This window comes from Hyaena hyaena, unplaced genomic scaffold (genome assembly GCF_003009895.1).
Source record: "Hyaena hyaena isolate Hyena2069 unplaced genomic scaffold, ASM300989v1 scaffold_375, whole genome shotgun sequence".
In the NCBI taxonomy this organism is placed as follows: Eukaryota; Metazoa; Chordata; class Mammalia; order Carnivora; family Hyaenidae; genus Hyaena; species Hyaena hyaena.
In genome coordinates, this window is record NW_024081006.1 from 79,365 (window position 1) to 100,542 (window position 21,178).

Genomic DNA, 21,178 nt, shown 5'->3' on the forward strand with positions numbered 1-21,178 from the left:
GCTATGGCTGCTAAAATCTCTTGGGGAATTGAAAAAAAAAATGTTGAATTGAAAAATAAAGTTAAATATATATATATACATTTTTAAATCTACTAGGGCAGGAGAAGAAAGGTTGAAGAGAAAGCAAAGAGACTTTGGATCCCGGTGGGTCCCTGAAAAGTGCCCTAAACCCCTTCTCTATGCCAATTTCCAAAGCAGAAAGTATATGTGGAGGTAAATGACAGAAGCCCAAGATAAAGAGGACTAGTGTCCCCAAACTCAGGTACAGTCCAGGGTGATGGTAAGCTCCCAGAATCCTCTTCAACCAGCATGGGAGCAGGAGAAAAGTCTTACATAGGTTTAGGCTGGTGGGTGTGAGGCAATCTTACAGAGTTCCTCATGCCCCACAAAAAGAGTGGTGTGGCTGTGCCTCAGGAAGCCTATGACCCAAGGAAGCCTTGTGTTTGGAGAACAGGTGGATTCAGCAAAACCTCTGTAAGGAAGTTTCTAGAGATAGGATGGGAACGGGGCCCTTTCAGGGGACTGTGGCATAGAGAAATGACAATGATGAGGACAGGTGTGCTCCCTCTCAATGCCTGGGCCCTGTGTAGCACCCACAACCTAGACTCTGCCCGGGGGAGAGGAATGGGAGGAAAATAACTTGACAAGTTTCTTGACAGGTTTCTTAGGTTTATGCAAAAAGGCTGGATGAGTGTTTTTATTTTTGCTGTAAATAAACTCATGAACCCACACTGAGGAGAATGTGTCCTTGCACATCTGAGTCTGTGACCTGAGATTTGTACACACAAAACTGAGCTCCCTTACTTCCCCTTCATGTCCAGGAAGCCTATGTCCCAGACCAGAGAGGAAGGGAAGCAAACTGAGTTTGGATTTCTTCTTTGTCATGTTAAGGGAGAGGTATTCTTTATTTTTTTAAAAAAAATTTTTATTTGAATTGAAATAGAGTGACATATTATATTAGTTTTAGGTGTATAGCGTAGTTCTTTAACAATAATATACATCGGAGGAGATACAACCTTTTTTTTTTTTTTTTTTTTTTTTTTTTTTTTTTTTTTTTTTTTTGGAGAGAGACATAGAGAGCAAGCAGGAGAGGGGCAAAGAGGGAGATATAGAATCTGAAGCAGGCTCCAGGCTCTGAGCTGTCAGCACAGAGCCAGACACAGGGCTCAAACCCACGAATTGTGAGATCATGACCTGAGTCAAAGTCAGATGCCCAACCAACTGAGCCACCCAGGTGCCCTTTTTTATTATTTTAGTAATCACTACACCCAATGGGGGCGTGAACTCATGCCCCAAGATCAAGAGTCACATGCTTTTCCAGCCGAGAGAATGAAAAGGCTGAGAGGGATAAGGTGGAGACTAAGAGGGCTTTACGTTGTGTTTGGGGATCCATGACTTGCTTTGTTTTGTTTCTGAGCAGAAGACACAGAGAAGAAAATTCCAGCTGCATGAAGACAGAAGCTAAGAGCCAGGATTGTAGACCTCAGTCTCCATTCCATTGCTGACATCAGGGTTCTAAAGAGGGGCTCCAGCAGGTACAAGCAGGTAGCAAAGTAACGCCCCTGTGAGCCAGGAGCTGGGATGGGCCAGGAAGGCCTGCTGCTCCCTCTACTTGGGGTGACTCTGTCTAGTGGGGGATGTACAATGGGAATTTTATTTCCTTCTGGTCAGACTTAAAGTATCATCCCATGATTATGGGCTTTTAGAGCTGATCCAAATCTCAGAGTCTCAAAGGACACACTCAGAGATCTCACTTGCCTTGAATCAGAATAGCTATAGCATCGTCCCTATATTCATGCAACAAATATTTATTAAGTGCCTACGCTATGTCAGATACAGGTGCAGTCTCTGGGGAAACAGCAGTGAACAAACTGATAGAACAGCTCTCCTTGTAGAGCTTACCTTTTATGGGGGTGGGATGGGGCACAAACAATAAAGAACTGAGTGTCTTCCTTATCAATTGCTGGAAAGATCTACAGAGACTCTGAAAGAAAGCAAGGTAAAAGGACAGAGAATGCCATGGGTAAGATGGAGGGGCTTCTGCTGTGAAAAGGTGGGGAAAAAACACAAAAGCAAGTAAATGAGCCTTATGGCTGGCTCTCTGGGGGAAAAGCAGTCAAGCAAAGGATGGGCCAGGTAAAGGAGGAGGAGGGATGTGGCCGATGACTTTGAAACAAGTGTTGCTGGAGAGGGTAGGGGAGGGTGTTCCACCCTGAGTCTGGAGACTGTGCATGTTTTGTTCTCTGAAAGTCTCCTGGAATCTTCCTTGTTAACCTCAAAATGCCCCAGAAATTCTAAATTACATCTCCCAGAGTGTCTGTCTCTTGAACCTGGGAGCCATACAGCTCCCACCCCAGTACACCCTGATGTGGGATTCAGAAAACAGGGTCCAATCCAGCAATTCCTAACTGCTGTCTACCAGAACACTATGCTAGGCTATTAAGAACAATCACATATAACCCACAATGTCCCCTTGGACTCTGAAAGGCTTCAGGGGAAACACACACGCATACACGCACAAGCATGAGCTCTAGAAGAAGCAACAGAATCAAAACGAAAAACATTTTTTTCCATGAGATGTTTAAGCTCACATTCTAAAATCAAAATCAAAACAGAAACAATGAGCAACTCATTTCAGGAATTCCCCAGTGGCAGTTTTCCCCCACCCCACTCCTGATTACTGGGAAGCCTGGGCCTTTCTGCAGTCATCAGAAGAAATGCAGTTAGTCACCCTTGATCAGCTATTCAGGCCAGAAGCCCAAGAACTCTGAGCATGCTGGCGTCCATTCTCTCTCCCATCTACATCCCCCTGCCATGACCTTCAGACACCATACCTGTGCTGTTTTACCACTCGCAGGGCAGACCTCTCCCCTCACCTCCAGCTATTACATGTCCCTCTGCCTACCCTCCATCTCCCCTTGACCATCTACAAGACATCTCAAACTTCACATGGCCCACACCGCAACTGCCATTCATCCCCTTCTACCGACTCCTGGCTTCCGCATCTCAGCTGATGGCAACTCTATTATTCCAACTACCAGACTTGAAAGTTTGAAAGTCATTCTTGACTCCTTTCTTTCTCTTACACTGGACATCAGTTCATCAGCAAGTGCTATAGGTTCTTCCTTAAAATATTTCAGAAGCTGGGGCACCTGGGTGGCTCAGTCAGTTGAGCATCTGACTTGATTTCGATTCAGGTCATGATCTCTTGATTTGTGGGATCAAGCCCTGAATCAGGCTCTGAGCTGATGGTGCAAAGTCTGCTTGGGATTTTCTCTCTCTCGGTCTCTTTCTGTCTCTCCCTCTCTCTCTGCTGCCTCCAAAACAAACAAACAAACAAATAATAAACAAACATTAAAAAAATATGCCCAGAAGCTGACTGCTCTTCACCACCTCCACTGGTGCCACTTTGGTCCACTCCCTCATCATTTCTCACCGCAATAATGTTAGCCTGACTTGGTCTCCCTGCTTCTGCCCTTTGCTCCCCCAGTCTGATCCCAACATAGCAGCCAGAGCGATCCGATCAAGTCTAAGTCAATTGTGTCTATCTGTCCTCCGCTCACAACCTTCCAAAGGCTCCCATCTCACTCAGAGGAAAGAAGAAAAGCCAAAATTCCTACAATGTCCTCCGAGGTCCTGCAGGAGCCCCCTCGCCTCTCAGCCCTGCATTACCTCTTTCGTCCTATTTTCTAGCACACTCTGCCCTCCTGATTCTTTCCAGCCACACTGGTTCTCTCTGCTCCTCCAGACGCCTGGCGCACGCTCGCTGCAGGACCCTAGCATTGGCTCTGACCCTGCCCCAAATGCTCACCCCCACCCCGGAGGGCTGCCTGGCCCTCCTCCTCACACAGATTCTGCGAAGCCTCCCCTCACCACTCAGTGTCCCTTGTCAGTCCGCAGCCCACGCTCCCCAGCCCCTTTCCCTGCTTCACTCTCCTCCTTCTCCCTTATCACCCCCTGACCCACTGCCTTTTTAAATTAATTCTCTGTCTCTCCCACTAGAATGTAAACTCTATGAGGCACAAATTTTGGTGCTTTATTCATTGCTGGACTCCCAGTCCCAGAATAGTTTTGGCACATAGTAGGTGCTCATTAACATTTGTTGGTTGGATGAAGGAGGTTTTACAACTGAAGGAACATGCCCCCCCTTGCCTGATGCCCCTGCTGAGCGGCCGGTGCAGTCAAATGCTCTTGGGACAGGAGGGGCTTACAGGAGCGTCTCCCCCCAGCTTCCCTCATGGTCCTCAGGAAGGGGGGAGAGTCCAGCCTAACTTTACAGATCACCTGTGGGAAGCTCAGGGTGCAAATGGACAGCTAGCTGTTTGCATCTATGCCAGAAGCACAGCCTTTCTGAAATCAGGAGGGAATAATCTTTCCTTCTCCTGTGGGTGGGGAAAGAAGTCTTCCTATGAACTATGAACGAGATTCAAATCTTCCTGTGAACTATGAACAGCACTGGGATGTTCCTGTCTGGGTTTGGTCCTAACAGTGACGGCTCTTATTTTGCCCGGGCAGCTGTGCTCTGTGGGGTTGCGCAGAGCCTGGGAACAGTGAGGGCATTAGGACCAGGAGCGAGGCGCATGCTTGGCTGGGCTTGTGTCTGTCAGAAGGCTCTCAGCTGAGTGCGGAGCTATGTGTGAAAGGAAATCAGGCGCTGCCTGCCGGCTTCACATCTGTTGATCTGACCTGACTTGAAGCGTCCAAAGGAGGACCGCTGTCAGCGCTGCTGGACTGAGGACCCACCAGCTGCCCCCCACCCCCAGACATCGCATAGCAGCCTGACCATTCATGCAAGGGGGGAGACGAAACACGTGGGACTAGATACCTGAGCAGAATGGAATAATTATTTTTTTTATCCCCAGGAGAAAAAAAGGGGTAAAAGGGGCAAAACAACTCAATTTGAAGTCCCTGTGAATGGGCTTACAGAAGGCATTACAGAAAACCACTCAGAGAGGTCCTATGGCTTTCTGATGATAAGTGGAAGTCAGTCTTACACATGCTGTTGGCAAATGTCAGATGGGAAAAAAAGGAGCAGGTTAAGTGACCAGCAAAAAACTTCCAGGTGGAACTAGGAAGCCAGGTTCTCGTGCGAGCCCAAAGGAACCTGGAGCAGGAGGAGGAAGCGAACTTGAATATGACCTGTTGCGTTTGGCGAGTTCCAGCAACATGCTCCTAAGGAAGCGATGCAGGCATGGACCGTGCAGACTGCAATTCCTGCTGCTCCTGCTGATGCTGGGATGCGTGCTGCTGATGGTGGCCATGCTGCACCCTCCCCCGCACGCCCTGCACCCCGCGGTCACAGTCCTGGCCACCCAACATGGCCCAGGTGCTGGGTACCGCCTGGACTTTGGGGAATCCCAGGAATGGGTGCTGGAGGCTGAGGCTGAGGGCCAAGAGTACAGCCCCCTGGAGGGCCTGCCCCCCTACATCTCACTACGGGAGGACCAGCTCCTGGTGGCCGTGGCCTCACCCAGGGCCAGAAGGAACAAGACCCAGGGCAGGAGAGGTGGCAGCTACCGGCTCATCAGACAGCCGAACAGAAGGCAGGATGAGGAGGTCCCAGAGAGGGACTGGGGGGCCGAGGAGGAAGATGGGGAGGTATCTGAAGATGAGCTGACCCCACTCAGTCTGGAGGAGGCACTCAGTGCCCGCATCCCCCTGCAGAGGGCGCTGCCCGAGGTACGGCATCCACTGTAAGTAAGGCCCTGGCTGCCCCTTCCCCCAGGTACTGAGGCGTCATCAGCAGACTCAGGAATGCCAGCTTCCTGCCACCATTGTCCTTAGGGCAGCAGTTCCCAAGGTGTGGGCACCGGACCAGCCACAGCAGCGTAACCTGGGGACTTGTTAGAGATGCAGAGTCTCAGACCACATCCCAGAGTGAGTGAGAAACTCTGGGTGGTCCCACTGGTTTACCCAGCCCTGTGGGTGAGAAAGAGGGGAGCTCTTACTTGTTCTTCTCTTCCCCATCCTGGTTCTAGTCCTTCTGTCTCAGGATTATCGGGTCAAACAGCCTTATCCATATAACAGACCAGGAGCTTGGGGCAGACGTTCTCTAACCCACCTTCCAGGTCTAATGCTCTGCCTCCTATACGTTTTGATATTATGATTATTGTTAGGGTTTGCTTTCATTTTGGGTCAGAATAACAATTGCAGCTAACTTTTATGTGACTCCTTCCATGTGCCTGATTTTAAACGTTTTATGTTTTTCTTTTATTTCTGAGAGAGAAAGAGAGACAGAGCACAAGTGGGGGAAGAACAGAGAGAGAGGGGACACAGAATCTGAAGCAGGATCCAGGCTCTGAGCTGTCAGCACGGAGACCAATGCGGGGCTCAAACTCACAAACTGTGAGATCATGACCTGAGCCAAAGTCGGACACTCAACCGACTGAGTCACTCAGGTGCTCCGTGCCTGATTTTAAGCTCAGAGCTGTTCATATATTAGTCCTTACAAGATGAGTGCTACTATTACCATCAGGCTTATTTTACAGGTATGAAAACAAGGCACAGAGAGGCTAAGTAATTTGTCCACCATCACACAACTATCAGATGCCAAAGCAGGGATTTGAATCCAGGAAGAAGCTCCCATCTGCCTGAACTGCCACTCCATTAGACTTAAGGGGACAGTCCCAGAGCGCAGGAGCTAGAATGCTGTGCTCTGCAGCTTAACCTGGCGAGGTAGCTGCACTCAGGAAGCAAGCTGGGAAGTACATGCAGGCTGTATCCAGGGAGATGCTGAGCAACCTTGTGTATCCCCCGCCCTCTCGGTCCTTTACCATGGCTGGCTGTGGAGGAGGGCCCCGGTCCATCATCCAGGAGCAGTATAGCTGGTTAGTTCCGGAAGGTCCCTTCCCTATACGCCACTGTTCTTCCTAGAACCCAGAGAGTTTCTCATGAAGCAAACACATGTTCAGACCTTCCGGATGAGTGGATCCATGTAGGGTGCCGCAGTCAGGAGCAAGACAACGTACTCTCTGATCCCTGGTGGGCTTCCTGTCAGCCTGACCGCTTGGCATTCACCCTCTGGGTCATGCAAATGCAGGTCGGCACTGAGAACACCTTCTCAGATGTCATGTGTGGGTGCCTCTCTCATCTTATCCACCCCAACCCTGCTGCTGCAACTTCAGGTCTTGGCTTAAACAGTTCTTTTCAGGAAACTTCCAGACCCAGCCAGGCCCACCCCATTGCAATTTTGTGCTCTCAGCAGTTTTAATTCATAACACTCACTACAACCAAAGCTACAGGTCACTGATATATTGGTCTGATCAGTGTTGGGGTCCTTGCCATGCATGCAGTAAGGAAATGATTGCTGAAGGAGTGAACATACTGTTTGCAAACTCTTCGGATGCATTTTTTTCTTTGGTCGAGGACAAAAATGATTATCTTCATTTCGCTCATAAGAAACACTACTTCAAACAAGAGAGTCTCTGGCTACCCAAAGGCATGTACATGTGTCTCTGAGTTATGCAAGTGTGTTATGAGTACACATTTCTGCGGGTGCGTTGTATGTATCTGTGTATGAGTGTGTTGTATATGTACTGTGTTGTGTGTGTGGTACATGGATGTTATGTATATATATTGTGAGTAGTACATGTATGTAGTGAATTCTGTGGTGCCTGGTGCCTAGTGCCTGTGTACGTTGTGGTATGAGTTATGCGGTGTGCAGTCACAAGTGCACGTGTGCTGTGGATGTGTTCATGTTCTTATGCGCATGTGCATACTGAATGTGCAGTGGTGTGTGTGGTACATGTATGCTTGTGTATGTTTTGAATGGGTGTGACATGCACATGCATTGTGCACAAGTGTGTTATGATTTGGCTTTTGTTTTGTATGTGGTTTTGTGGTACCTGTGTGCATGTATATTATGTTGTGACTGTGCTATGTGTGTTTGATGTGTCTGTGTGAGTGTGCGAGTTACATGTGTGGTATAAATGCCTTGTTTGAGTTGTACATGTGTGTGTGCTGTGTGTGTTATTCATGCGGTGTGAAGTGCATGAATGTTGTGTGTGGGTGTACTGTAAGTGTGGGTGAATTTTGTGACATGTGTGTTGTGTGCCTGTGGGTAGTATGTAGGTGTATTGTGTATGCTGTGCATGTGGTGTGATGTGTACACGTGTGTGTTATGAGATGCTTCTTATTTTGCATGTTTGCGTGGTACATGTGTGCAGGTGTTTGTCGTGTGTTGTATGTATGTTAGAAATGTGTTGGGCAAGTTGTACGTGTGTGTGTGTGCAGGCATGTTGTGTGTGTTATGCTTCTGGTATGAAGTGCAGGGGTATGTGTTGTGCCCGTGTGCTGGGAGTGCGGGCACATTTGTGTCCTGCGTCCGATGTGCACTGACATGTGTGCACCACTTCAGTGGTCGCTTCTTCAAGCCAGACTAACCACCTCGGCCCAGTTTGTCTGGGTCTCCCCTGACTGGGAAACCCCCACAGTCCCGGCAAAGCTGGGCAGTTGGTCTCCCCGCACCCCTTGCTCAGGTTCTCACGGACTGCCATCAGCACTGTCTAGAGGTGTGTGGCGCCCTCTGCTGGCCCCAGGCGCCCTGCAGCCTGTGCGGCCTCCCACGGTCCCCAGCCTCTCCTCTCCCCTCGCTGGTTCAGGTGCTGCTGTCTCCCCTTCCTCTCCCGGTGGTCAGACCCCTCTCAGGATACACAAGGGATCTTCTGCAAACTAAGGCGACAACCCCCCCACTGTCCCTCTAGGGTAACAGGACTCTCCTGTCACTGCTTTAAAACCAGGCCAAAATGCAGCTTATCAAAGAACAGCCGTATATTAAGCACCTACTCGATGCGAGTCCTGCGCTGCTTTCCCTCCAGGGCTGGGAGATCTCCGGAGACCCTAGTGCCTCCGCCTTCTGCTCTAGCGTGCCAGGCACCACCCATGCCCGGGCTTTGTGCAAGCCCGTCCCAGCCCGGACAGTCCTGCCAGCCCTTCGTGCACCAAAATCTCCAGACCAGCACTGGCCTTTGCTCATCACCCCCATCCAGGCCACAGGCTTTTTCTGAGTACCTCTGGGGTCACTGCTGGAGGTCATTTTGAAAAGAGGCATGCCAGAAAGTTTGTAATAATGTAGGACCAAATCAGAGAAAAAAATCAGTGTAAAAGGACAAAAGGCAGGCTCTGGAAAGAGAGGTAAAATTACAGTGAACATTTATCTGAACACTTACTTATGTGCTAGGGACCCTGCTAAGTGGTTTTCATTCACTTAATCTTCATAATGAACCCTTAAGCTGGATACTATTAATATTTCCATTTTACACACATGAACTGAGGCACAGAAAGGTGAAGGGATTCGGGCCAGGTTATCTGACCAGGTGTGTCTGACAGCAAAGTCATGTGTTTTGTTTTTTTTTGTTATTCTCAAGTTAGATAACATACAATGTGGTCTTGGCTTCCGGAGTAGAATCCACTGATTCATCACTTACATACAAACACCAGTGCTCATCCCAACAAGTGCACTCCTCAATGCCCATCACACATTTTCCCCACCCTCCCACCCCCATCAACCCTCAGTTTGTTCTATGTATTAAAATTTTCTTAATGTTTATTTATACTTGAAGGAGAAAGAGAGACAGAGTGTGAGTTGGGGAGCGGCAGAGAGAGGGGGAGACAGAGAATTTGAAGCAGGCTCCAGGCTCCGAGCTGTCAGCACAGAGCCTGATGCGGGGCTCAAACTCACGACTTTGAGATCATGACCTGAGCCAAAGTCAGATGCTTTGAGCCACACGGGCACCCCTGTTCTCTGTATTTAAGAGTCTCTTATGGTTTGCCTCCCTCTCTGTTTTTATCTTATTTTTCCTTCCCTTCCCCTATGATCACCTGCTAAGTTTCTCAAATTTCACATATGAGTGGAATCATATATCTGTCTTTCTCTGACTGCAAAGTCATGTTCTTAACCACCATGTTGTACTTTCTGAGCAAGTCACTCAGGCTGGAAGTATTTCAAGTTTTTCCACCTATAAATTAGGGAGAGCTCACACCAGTCCTCAGGGAGACATGGAGGAGGATGTCTGTCACAGCATCCTTGGTGGCACTGAAGAGTTGGAAACTACCTGGGCATGTCATGGGAAGGCGCTGGGGGAGCTGGGTGCAGCCCAGAGACACTGCGAGAGGTAGAAGCAACAGACTCCGTGCACAGTACTGAAGGAGGGAGACCTTCAAGTACCATGCTGAGCGAAACAAGTAAGACATACAAAAGAGGTCCATGGCACGACATCACTGGGGCAATGGAGCTCCGTGCCTGCTGACCAATGCATTCTTTATAAGAACGGGTGAAGCTCCAGGGAGCAGCAGTGCCGTGTGAAGGGCTGGGTCCTGGGGGCAGGAGCAGGAAGAGAAGTGAATGAATACATAGAGGAAGTAAAGAGAAGGGCCCACATCGGAGCCCCAGACTGAAGACTCGGACTGACTCCAACCTTCAAAGCTGCTATCACAGAGGGGGTCGGGGAGGAGCAGGCCTTGCCCCTTCAGCCTCTTGTGGCATAACAGCTTTCCAGGCGCTTCCAAGCCCAGCTCTCCTTGATCACCCTGGAGTCCAGCGTATGGCAACGATCACCAGCATCAAAGAAGCTCCCGATGGAGAAGGTGCTTTGTGATGTGATCTGGTCCAGGCAGCGGCTCTCAAACCTGAGTTCACACGGGACCACCTAGAAGGCTTGCTAAAATGCAGATTCCTGGCCTCCTCTCCTACAGTGCCTGACGCAGCAGGTCCCAGGAGATGCTCATGCTGCTGATCTGTGGACACTCTTTATATCTAACAGGTTAGACAGAGACATGCTTCTCAAACTTTTAAGTGTGTGCACACCCCTCGCGCTGGGCATTTTATGAAAATGCACAGTCTAATGGAGTAGGCTAGGGGTTCCACCCAAGATGCTCACTGCTGTCAAGCTCCTGGCTGGTACTGGCATTGCTGGTCCACAGACCACATTTTTGAGTAGCAAGGGGCTTTATCAAGTATATTCACCAAATATGTACTTGAGAGATACCCCATATTGTTTGTTAAAAATGTAGATTTTCAGACCCCTTTTCTAGAGATTCTCCATAGTTCTTATTTGGAATGCAGTGATCTAATTTTTTAAAAGCTGATGTTAGTTTGGGGAATGAGTGATACAGACAGTGATCGGAGAGGTAGTAGAGCTCTGGAAGATTCCACTGAGGAGGTAGTCATGGGATTAGAAAATAGAAAAGAGAGGTAGTGAGTAACACAATCCCCTTCATGACCTGGAGTTTTGTACTTAAATATAAATGTCAGCTCAGCTATAGCTGGCTGTGTGCTACCTACTTGCATCAGTTTATAACTTGTGTTCATATTTTGGCCCGTGTTAGCCTGGTTTATATACCTACAACTGCAACTAACTCATACACCCAAAGAACAGTAGACTTGGGGCTGAATCCCAGACCCAGCTCTTACTGTGTGACCTTGGGTAATAACTCAGCCTCTCTAAGCCTCAGTTTCCTCAACTGTAAAATGTAGATAAAAGAACACCCTTGCGTGGGGTTATAGGTTAAATGAGATAAAATGATGGCCTTACCCCCAGTATTCAAGTTCAACCAGAAGTTGTCCTTATCATATTCTTGAGTGTTGGGTCTAGGAGTGAATTGAAAGATGGAGAAAAGTTGGAGCAGGTAACTGTGACATCACGTCATTGTCCTCTCTTTGATCAAAGAGTTATTTTCTACCCCGTGCGCTGCTAAATCATCACAAACTTGGTGGCACATTGGAATTACCTGTTAAGTGTTAAAAACTACACATATCGGGGTCCACTTCCAGGGATTCCTATTTAGTTGGTCTGAGAAGCAAAGCTGTGAGGCATCATGTGAGCAATGCCTTTTGCAGCCAGTGGGAAGACATAGGAAGGGGCATCCTCTCCTTGTTGTCAAGGAGAAGGCAGTGGTGCAGTCTACTTCCGGTCAGGTTGGTTGAGTTCCAGGCAGGCAGGGAGCCACTCCAGGATGCCTCCCTGTCCCTATGTTGGTTGGGACACCTGGACTACAAAAGAGAGAGAAGACAGCTGGGAGGGCATCAATAAATCTGAGTGAGTAGGCGTGGCCCTGGGGGGATTGGGGCTATGAGGTGAGAGCAGGGAGGAGCAAACACCTGGAACTGGAACCTTGCTTATCCACCCTCCCAATCAGGAAGGGAGGGAAGACACTCCAGTGTGTGGTCAGTAGGAGTGCCGGTTCTGGGCCTGGCCAGCCAAGTCACAAAGGGAACTCACAAGTACCAAGCTTTCAGCCCTCAAGCCCAGTGTAGCCATGGCTGGGAGTGTTGCACCTCCAGGTCTCCACCCGTCCTCAGTGGGCCTGTGGTATAGACAAGGCTGAGGATCGCCCTTTGAGATCAGATGTGCTCCCGGTAGCCCATGCAGTAGAGTCTTGCTTTGTGCTTCGGGTTAGGCTTGGGGATAAGATCAGGGGATTAGGTCAACCTGTGTCATATCTTTTTTAATTCTTAAGGAAACTGCTATTTCCACTGAAAGTATGGTCGTCAGACCAGCAGTATCAAAAATGCAGACTTTCAAGCCCTACTAAGACCTACTAGATGAAAATCTCTATTTTTAACAAGATCCACAGCTGATTTATATTCATGTCAGAGTTTGAGAAATGCTGATGAGGCCAGCGGTTCACAGCCCTGCCTGCACATTAGAATCAACTGCAGAGTCTTATAAATCATCACACCCAGGCTCCACCCCAGACCAATCAATTAAATACAACTCGCCTGGACTCTCCTAAGTGATTCGAATGTGCAGCCAGGCTGAGAACTCTTGCCAAATACTGGTGTCACTGCAGGTGGTGGGATTACTGCAGTCTGCACAGGACGTGAGGAACAGGGACAGTCCAGGGAGGACAGTGGGGGAGGGGGGTACAGGAGGAGGACAGGAAAGAGACTCATGAGCCACAGTACTTGTAGGGCTCGGGCTTCCTGATCTCCTCCAGCAGCTGGTGTCCCTGGAGCCTGCTCATATCGCCCCCTCATGGCCACTTACTTGCTAACATCTTGTCCTGACAACCATTGTCCTCTACTCAAGCCCTGGTCCGGAAGGCAGCAACCTTGGGATCACCTGAGATGCAGAATCTCAGGCCCCACCCAGACCTCCTGGATCCAAATCTACCTTTATGGAGATGCCTGCTGGTACAGGTGCAGGTTAACATGTGAGAAGCCTCGTGGCTTCTGCTGCCTCATCGTCAGCTTACTGTTTGTCCTCTGACCTGCTACCACTGCTGATCCTCTCTGTACATCCAAATAACAAACTCCTTGAGACAAAGGATCTGGAAGTTTCACCTGGCTATTATTTGGGGGAGGCTATGCCTGTTAGGGGAGACCATTGCACCTGGATGCTTCATAGGTCCTGGTCAGTGTTCAGACCAGCGACTACCTGTCAGCGCCCCTGTCAGGGCTAGGGACTGAGTCATAGCAAAGCTAAGGATGCCTGGAGGCCCTAGAAGGGGGCTGTGAGGCTTCCGAGGACCCTATGAAGAAAGGAGACTGTGTGCCCCTTGGGTGACTTCTCTTTAATTCTGGGGAATGATAGGCTGGAAGCATTAGCCTTAACCACGGGCTCCAGCCTGAACATACTTCCCTCTCATTCATAGGAGTGTTGTCTGGTCCTCACAGGATCATCCCCAGGCTGTGTCTCAGCCCTTGTATCTCCAGGCCTGGCCTGGAAATTGGTGTTCACAAGATGAGCCCGACTGATTACAGACAAAATGTACCGAACATTGAGATTTTCACAGAATGTAGGGAACTGAGTCTATGATGTTACCCTCCCATTTACATAGACAATCAGTCTATATCCTCTTTGTGAGCAAGAGCAGTGTCTACCTTCATTCGTTAACAAATAAATATTTAGCAACTGGTAAAGGTGAGAAGGTGAGCAAGAGACAGCCCCAAACCCAAGGAGCTTGGGGTGAGCTGAGGGTTACAGATAAACAACCAGGTTGTTACATCACTGGGCTCAGGGCAGCCATATGGAACCTCATCTGAGTGGGGGACCTCTGATGATTTGGTAGAAGCGGGAGGTCAGTAACCTCAAGACAGAAAATCCAGCAGAGACCTTTCTACCCTGGCCAGGCGAGGAAAGGGTGGGGGCGGTGTTTGTGCCACAGCCAGGCCATCTGGCGCAAAGCTGTGACTCATCCTCTCAGAATCATCATCCAAATGCATTTTCTGAGTTCACAGGGGACCCTGGAGCTGCATGCAGAGAGGGCATGCATCTGTGTGTAAAGCCAGACCCAGACTCCCCTGATCTTGGAGTGTGAAGATATGAAACTAACGTATTCAGCAGCTCTCTTAGGCCAGGATGATCCCTTTAATCCAAGCAGCTCCCCTGGGCTATAGAAAAGTATCGGCATCCCTGGGTTGGCTAATTAGGGGATGTAAATAGCAGAGCCAGGATTCAAAGCCAAGTTGATTTGATTCCAAGGCCCTCAGTCTTTCCTTCCTTATTGCTCCCACTCAGAAGATGGACATATGAGGCCAGGGTGAGCTTTTCATGTATACGAACTGAGGTAGTAAAATGTCCACCAGATAATATGGTTGAAGAACAAAGAATGTAACCCTATTAGCTGATAAGAAAAACATGCATTTCTTCATGGGTCCTCTTCACAACTACCTGTCACATCTGGATACTGCTTTGCAATGTCCCAAAGCTGTTCCTATGCACTGCCCCACTAATTTCCCCCAGCAGAGCCAGGGCACAGATAGAGCAGGAAGAATGTGCATCCCCACTCGACAGGAAGGATCTGAGACATGGAGAGGTGAAGTAACTTGCCCAGGGCCACTTGCGTGGACCATTTACCTTTTGCTCACTTGTTTGTTTGCCTATCTACCTTAATCCCTCCCTCAAAGGATTTAAAAATACATCATAAAATAGAGAATCGCTATGAACATAATGTTAATCAAAATAAGGGGAAATATACTTTCCTTCAGTTACTGGTATACGCCAAGCTCCTTTTCACCTCTAGGCCTTAGCAGGTGTGATGATATCTGTCAGGAACACTGTTCCCCACCCACACACCTTCCTTCAACTGCCTCCTACCCACCCTTCAGGTCTTGCCTTTCATATCACTGAGGATCTCCTTGGAGTACTTGCTATAGTTGTTAAATAATTATTTGGTCATCTGCTTAATAGGATGTAAACTCCATGACATCGGGGACTATCTTAGCCTGGGTTCTTCCGAAGCAGATCCTGAGACAAGGATTTGTTTTTCAGATGATGCCAGGGAGCATGGGTAGGGGACTGGGAATGTGGAGCAGAAAATAGGAGAGCAATGAAAGGTGTACCTGGGTGGTAACTTGAGCTAGAGCTCAGCCTGCCAGCAAATCTGGGGCACATAGCTCCGTGTGTTAGACCTCCTTGGGGGCAGGGTTGCTGGGTGTTGATATACCAACTCTTTCTGGTCATTGGCTGAGGGCAGCTCCTGGGGCAGGGGTGGAGGAGGATAATTGTCCAGCTCTTCAGGCCGGCTTGGGGATGGCAGCTCCAGCAGTCAGAGAAAGCCCCCAGATGATTGGAAGGCAGGCTGTTCCGTGCTGTATTGGTGGGGCATCACAGATTCTGCTTCAACGATCTTATCTGTTTTAGTCCTCATACCCATCAGGTTGTCAGAAGGAAAGATGGAAGGTCAAGATCAAAGAAAAAATTAGAATGAAGATAGACAGTCCATAGAACCATCTCAATGACTAAACATCCTATTTCCTTACTCGGAGCTTCCTGACAGCCGAAGTGAAAATGGCAACACCTGAGGTATATCATGATCCTTATTGCTCACGAGGAGAAAACATACCAAGTCCTCAGAGGAAGAAAAGTGCCGTTTCCTGGCACTTCTGCCTGACAGGAAGTTCCCTCCAAAGCTGCATGGGGGGGATAGTCAGTGATAGAGGACACAACACCCTCAACACAACAGGTTCCCTCTGTAATGTAAAGCAGGTTTCGTAAAACTGGTGAAAGCTGAGAGCATGATGCCAAGCATGACTCCACACAAGCACATTTCTAAGGCAGCCAAGACAGTGCTCTCTGAGGACCTTAATGAATCAGTGTGGACAGCCCAGAACATGAGAAGGAGTCAATGGATTGCGTATTCGTCAAACAACCCTCCATCATTATCACTTTGATCTTGACACCGGGACCCAAGCCTCATGACTCTGAATCTAGAACATTCTGTTAACACTTTAGTCAAAGATAGCCATATCTATACTGGTTAAGAGCATTAGGTTTAGAGTCAGACTGGCCATCTGCTATCTGCTGTGTAACTTAGCTCTCTGGGCTCTAGTTTCCTCATCTTTAAAATGGGAATATGTGTTCATTATTTAGTGCTGCATACACACCAGCTCAAAATTTAGTGGCTTAACAAAAACAGATAAACTGAACTTCATGAAAATTAAAAATGTTGTGCTTCAAGAAAGTGAAAATACAAGCCAAGAATGGAAGAAAATATTTGCATATCTAATAAGGGGTCTGTATCAGAATACATAAAGGCACACAATTTAAAAGTAGGCAAAAATAGGGATCCTGGGGATCCTGGGTGGCTCAGTCAGTTAAGCATCTGACTTTGACTCAGGTCATGATCTCACGACTTTGTGACTCCGAGCCCTACGTCGAGCTCTATGCTGACAGGTGGGAGCCTGGAGCCTGCTTCAGTTTGTCTCAGTCTATATGCCCCTTCCTCACTCACACACTGTCAGTCTCTCTCCAATATAAATAAAGTTTATATTTTAAAAAAACAGACAAAGATTTGATTCTTTGAGGCAAAGAATACATGAAATGGCCAAAAAACACATGAAAAGATGTTCAAACCATTACTTAGTAGGGAGACACAAATAAAACCACAATAGATACCAATTCACCCCCCCCCCCCACTAGAATGGCTAAAATAAAAAAAGACAGACAATCACAAGTGCTGACAAGGATGTGAAGATGTTGAAGCCCTCACACATTGCTGGTGAGGTTGCAAATTGGTGCAGCTGCTTTGGAAAATAGTCTGGCAGCTCATCAAAATGTTTGACAGTTACCACATGACTCAGAAATGCCAGCCCTGGGTATACAACCAAGAGAATTGAAAACATATTTCATATGTTCCAAAAAACTTATTTGATGAGTTCATAAAACCTTGTGCATGAATGTTCATGGCAGCGTTATTCAAAACAACCAAAAATGGAAACAAATGTCCATCAACTGACGATGAGATAAGTAAAATGTGGTATATTCAAATGATGAATATTATTTGGCAGTAAAAAAGAGTGAAGTATTAACACATGCTACAACATGATGAACCTTGAGAACATTATACTGAGTGAAAGAAGCCAGTCACAAAAGGCCACGTACTGTGGGATTCCATTCATACGTATAAAGTGTCCAGAGTAGGGAAGTCCGTAGAGACAGAAAGTAGAGTAGTGTTTGCCTGACACTGGCAGGTTGACAGAGGAATGGAGAGTAACTGCTAATGGGTAATATGTTTCTTTTAGGGGTGATGAAAATACTTTTGGGGGTGCCTGGGTGGCTCAGCTGGTTAAGCATCCAACTTCAGTTCAGGTCATGATCTCACGGTTCATGAGTTTGACCCCTGCATCTGGCTCTCTGCTGTCAACACAGAGCTCTCTGTCCCCACCTCTCCCTCTGCCCCTCCCCTGCTCATGTTTTTCTCTCTTTCTTCTCTCTCTCTCTCTCTCTCTCTCTCAAAAATGACAAATAAATAAATATTTAGATTTCAAAAATCTAAAAAAAAAATTCTGAAATTAGATAGCAGTAATAGATGAATAGGTTTGAATACTAGAAAGCACTGAATTACATACTTTTATAAGGGTAGGTATTATGATATATGAATTATATCTCAATGAAATTGTTATTTCAAAATACCGGTGGCTTAAAACAATAACCATTTACCCATGGTTCTATAATTAGGCCGGACTGAGCTGGGCACTTCTTCTGCCAGCCTCACCTGGGGTCCCTCCTGCGGTTGCTGCTGTCTGGAGCCTAACTGGGATTGAGTGATCCAAGATAGCCTCACTCATGTACCCGGCAGCTGATGCTGGTCCTCTGCTGGGGAACCTCAGCTCTTCTCCAAGGGGCCTCTCACCCTCTTTTAGAGTAGATGGGCCTCCTGGCATTGCAGTTTATGGCAGTGAGTGGAAGCGGCAAGGCCCCTGGGAACCTAATCTTGGGAGGCCCAGAACCTCACTCCCAGTACATTCTATCCACCAGAAAAAGTCACAAGACCAGCCAGGTTCAGGAGGTGCAGAAATAGGTTGCACCTTTCGATGAGAAAAGTGGCAAAGTCATGTTGCAAAGGAACATGCCTATGAGGGTGGACAATATTATGGTGACCCTCTCTGTACGTGTGAAAACACCCATTTCAAAGTGCACTTGGGAGGATTAGATGTGCTAACGCGTGTATTTAGCATGGCACCTGGTACACAGAAGGACTCGTGAAGTAATGGCTATAATGAAAATTAATAAGACACTGCAGCATCACATGGTCCACCCTAATTTCCCCAGTCCCGTATGGTGAGAACAGATTGTAGACAGTGAAGCTGGAAATGCCTTTAGACGTTGTACAGTGAGCGAACCCCTCCTTCATCAAGTGTGGAGACTGGGGCCGAGAAGTGACAGACCTGCTCCAAGTCCCCTCCTCACAGGGGATTTGGAAGTCCGAGCACGACATGGGCCTTCTTCAGCTCACATGGTCTCTGACACCCCGTCTCATACTCTTCCCTCCAGGCCAGTACCCTGGCTCGGGCTGTAATCATAGTGCTGGCTCCAAGCAGGAGGGTCTTAGAAGGAAAAGAAACAGAAGGCAAATTGTTCCCTGGGATGATGGACAGGAGTCTTAGGAGTTAGGGGTAACTCAGGTGTCACAAAAGGACGGCCCACAAGTTGTATCTTGTCACAGCCATGTTGTTTGGCTGCAGTTGTTGAGTTTTTTGAAGATTTTATTTTTAATAATCTCTATACCCAACAAGGGGCTTGAACCCACAACTCTGAGATCAAGAGTCATATATTCTGCTGACTGAGCCAGCTAGGCCATAGGATTTTGTTGTTGTTGTTTTGTTTTGTTTTTAATATTGGAAGAGTGACCAACATTTAAAAATTAAGAAGTTTGGGGCACCTGGGTGGGTCAGTTGGTTGAGTGTCTGACTCTTGATTTCAGCTCAGGTCATGATCCCGGTGTCATGGGATTGAGCTCTCTGTTGGGCTCCGCGCTGAGCATGGAGCCCGCTTGGGATTCTCTCTTTCTCTCTCTCTCTCTCTCTCTCTCTCCTTCTGCCCCTTTCCTCTGCTTGCTCTCTCTCTCTCTCTTTCTATCCAAAAAATTTTTTAAAAAATTTTTAATGTTTATTTATTTTTGAGACATAGAGAGACAGAGCACGAGTGGGGGAGATGAGAGATGAGAGATGAAGACACAGAGCTGTCGGCACAGAGCTGGACACGGGGCTCAAACTCACAGACCGTAAGATCATGACCTGAGTCGAAGTCGGACACTTAACTGACTGAGCAACCCAGGAACCCCTCAAAAATTTTTTTTTAAAAAAATCAAGAGGTTTCCTATAAATAATCAAGTTTATGGCTCATTCTGAAAATCATAAAGATCTGGCAATGTCAGACTGAATTTCCTCCTAGTAACATTGGCTGCTCCTGGGGGTTGGGGAGGCATGTGTCTCTAGCTCCCAGCAGCCCCCGGGGGCCATGCGTTGTCCTCTGGATGTCTGCCAGCCTCTGAAGACATTTGAGTCTGTGCCCAACCAAGGAGCACTTGCTAGGAGGAGGTGGCCTAGATAAACTTTAAGGCTCCCTCTTACCAATCTTTGTTGGCTGGATTTTAGAGGTTTGTTTTGTTTGCTTGCTTGCTTTTTAGAGGCTTCCAGCAGCTTCTCTGAATCACTGTTCAAGCTCTCTCCCTAGTATTGGCCTACCACACCCCTCACTCTCCACCCTCCAAAGCTCTGTAAGACTGGCAGGAGGTGGGCAGGAAGAGTGGGTATATTGGGAAGCAGATAGCAGGCTTTTAGTACCACCTGCTTTCCTCTTCCCCATTTCCCATCTTCCTCCTATGCCCTCTCTCTCCTTAGGGACCTGGTGTCCCCATGGTGACATCAGGGGCCCAGGGTTCCCAAGCACAGGTGATCAGGGCCCCATGATCTGGACCATTTCTTACTGTTCTGTCAGAATCTCCCAAGCCTTTCGTACCCATGTCAGTTAAGGAGAGAGTAGATGCTTGCTATCACAAGCCTTACTCTCTTGCGGAGAATTCATCCTACGTTTTAACAAAACAAAATGGAAGCCACGAAAGCCACTTGGATGAATGGGGGATGGGAGGCCTTTGTTCCCAATGACTGCCTGGGTGATTGTAGGCTGCTGTTCTACAGACAGTGGGAACAGCAGGGGATCTGTATGAACTCCAGTCACTCACATGGCTTTCTTTGCTTGGAGTCCTCTGTGGTAGATGGTACTGCCATGCTGTACAAGTCCAAGGAGCACCGTCATGTGGCATTCTATGAATGTGGCACCCACTGGAGTTGGGCAATGCAGAAGCCCCATGATGGGAATGAGCATTAAATGACATAGTACATGGAAGAATCCTATAAGTATCAGGGATCGTTATTTGTAGAACCCCTGACCAGTCCTCAGCTGTGATGGAAAGCAACACCAGAAACTAGCTAGCACACAACACTAACCTGAGTAATAGCAACATCTTCCATTTGTTGAAATCTTGCTTTGGACAAAGTACACGGCACACTCTTTGTTTATACAATCTTTACATAGCCCTCTAAAGTAACTCTACATGTTATCCTCATTTTATAGACAAACAAATTAGGATCTAGGGAGGTATCCTGGCACATTGGAAGGCTTGCAAGAAATAATAAAAATGAACACTTATTGAACTCTTACTATGAGTACTTTATATGTATTAACTCATTTGATCCTTCCCACAACCCCATTTTACAGATGAGAAAACTGAGGTTAAGCATATCACATGCTCAAAGACATACTGGAATCTAAGTCTTGCAAAAAAATAAGAACCGATTATTATAGACACAACTGGGCCTTTGGATCTGGAAATTGTTGAAAGGAAGGGCGGTTATCAGAGACCTTATATCACTTGCCCAAGCCACAAAGGACTGGTTCAAGGTTAGAACTCAATGCCAAAGCTTGAGCTCTGTCCACATGACATACAGACTCTT

The 21,178-nt window shown here is 47.7% G+C and overlaps 1 protein-coding gene across 1 annotated transcript in view; it reads left to right on the forward strand.

The window, feature by feature from the left end:
* The first annotated feature begins 5,154 nt into the window (after positions 1-5,154).
* The window catches only part of GALNT15 (polypeptide N-acetylgalactosaminyltransferase 15), a 45,219-nt gene continuing 29,195 nt past the window's right edge, over positions 5,155-21,178 (forward strand). Inside the window, exon 1 of the mRNA XM_039250596.1 lies at positions 5,155-5,693. Within this exon, the coding sequence (XP_039106527.1) occupies positions 5,167-5,693 (527 nt within the window). The 5' untranslated portion in view covers positions 5,155-5,166. The remainder of the gene's footprint in view (positions 5,694-21,178) is intronic.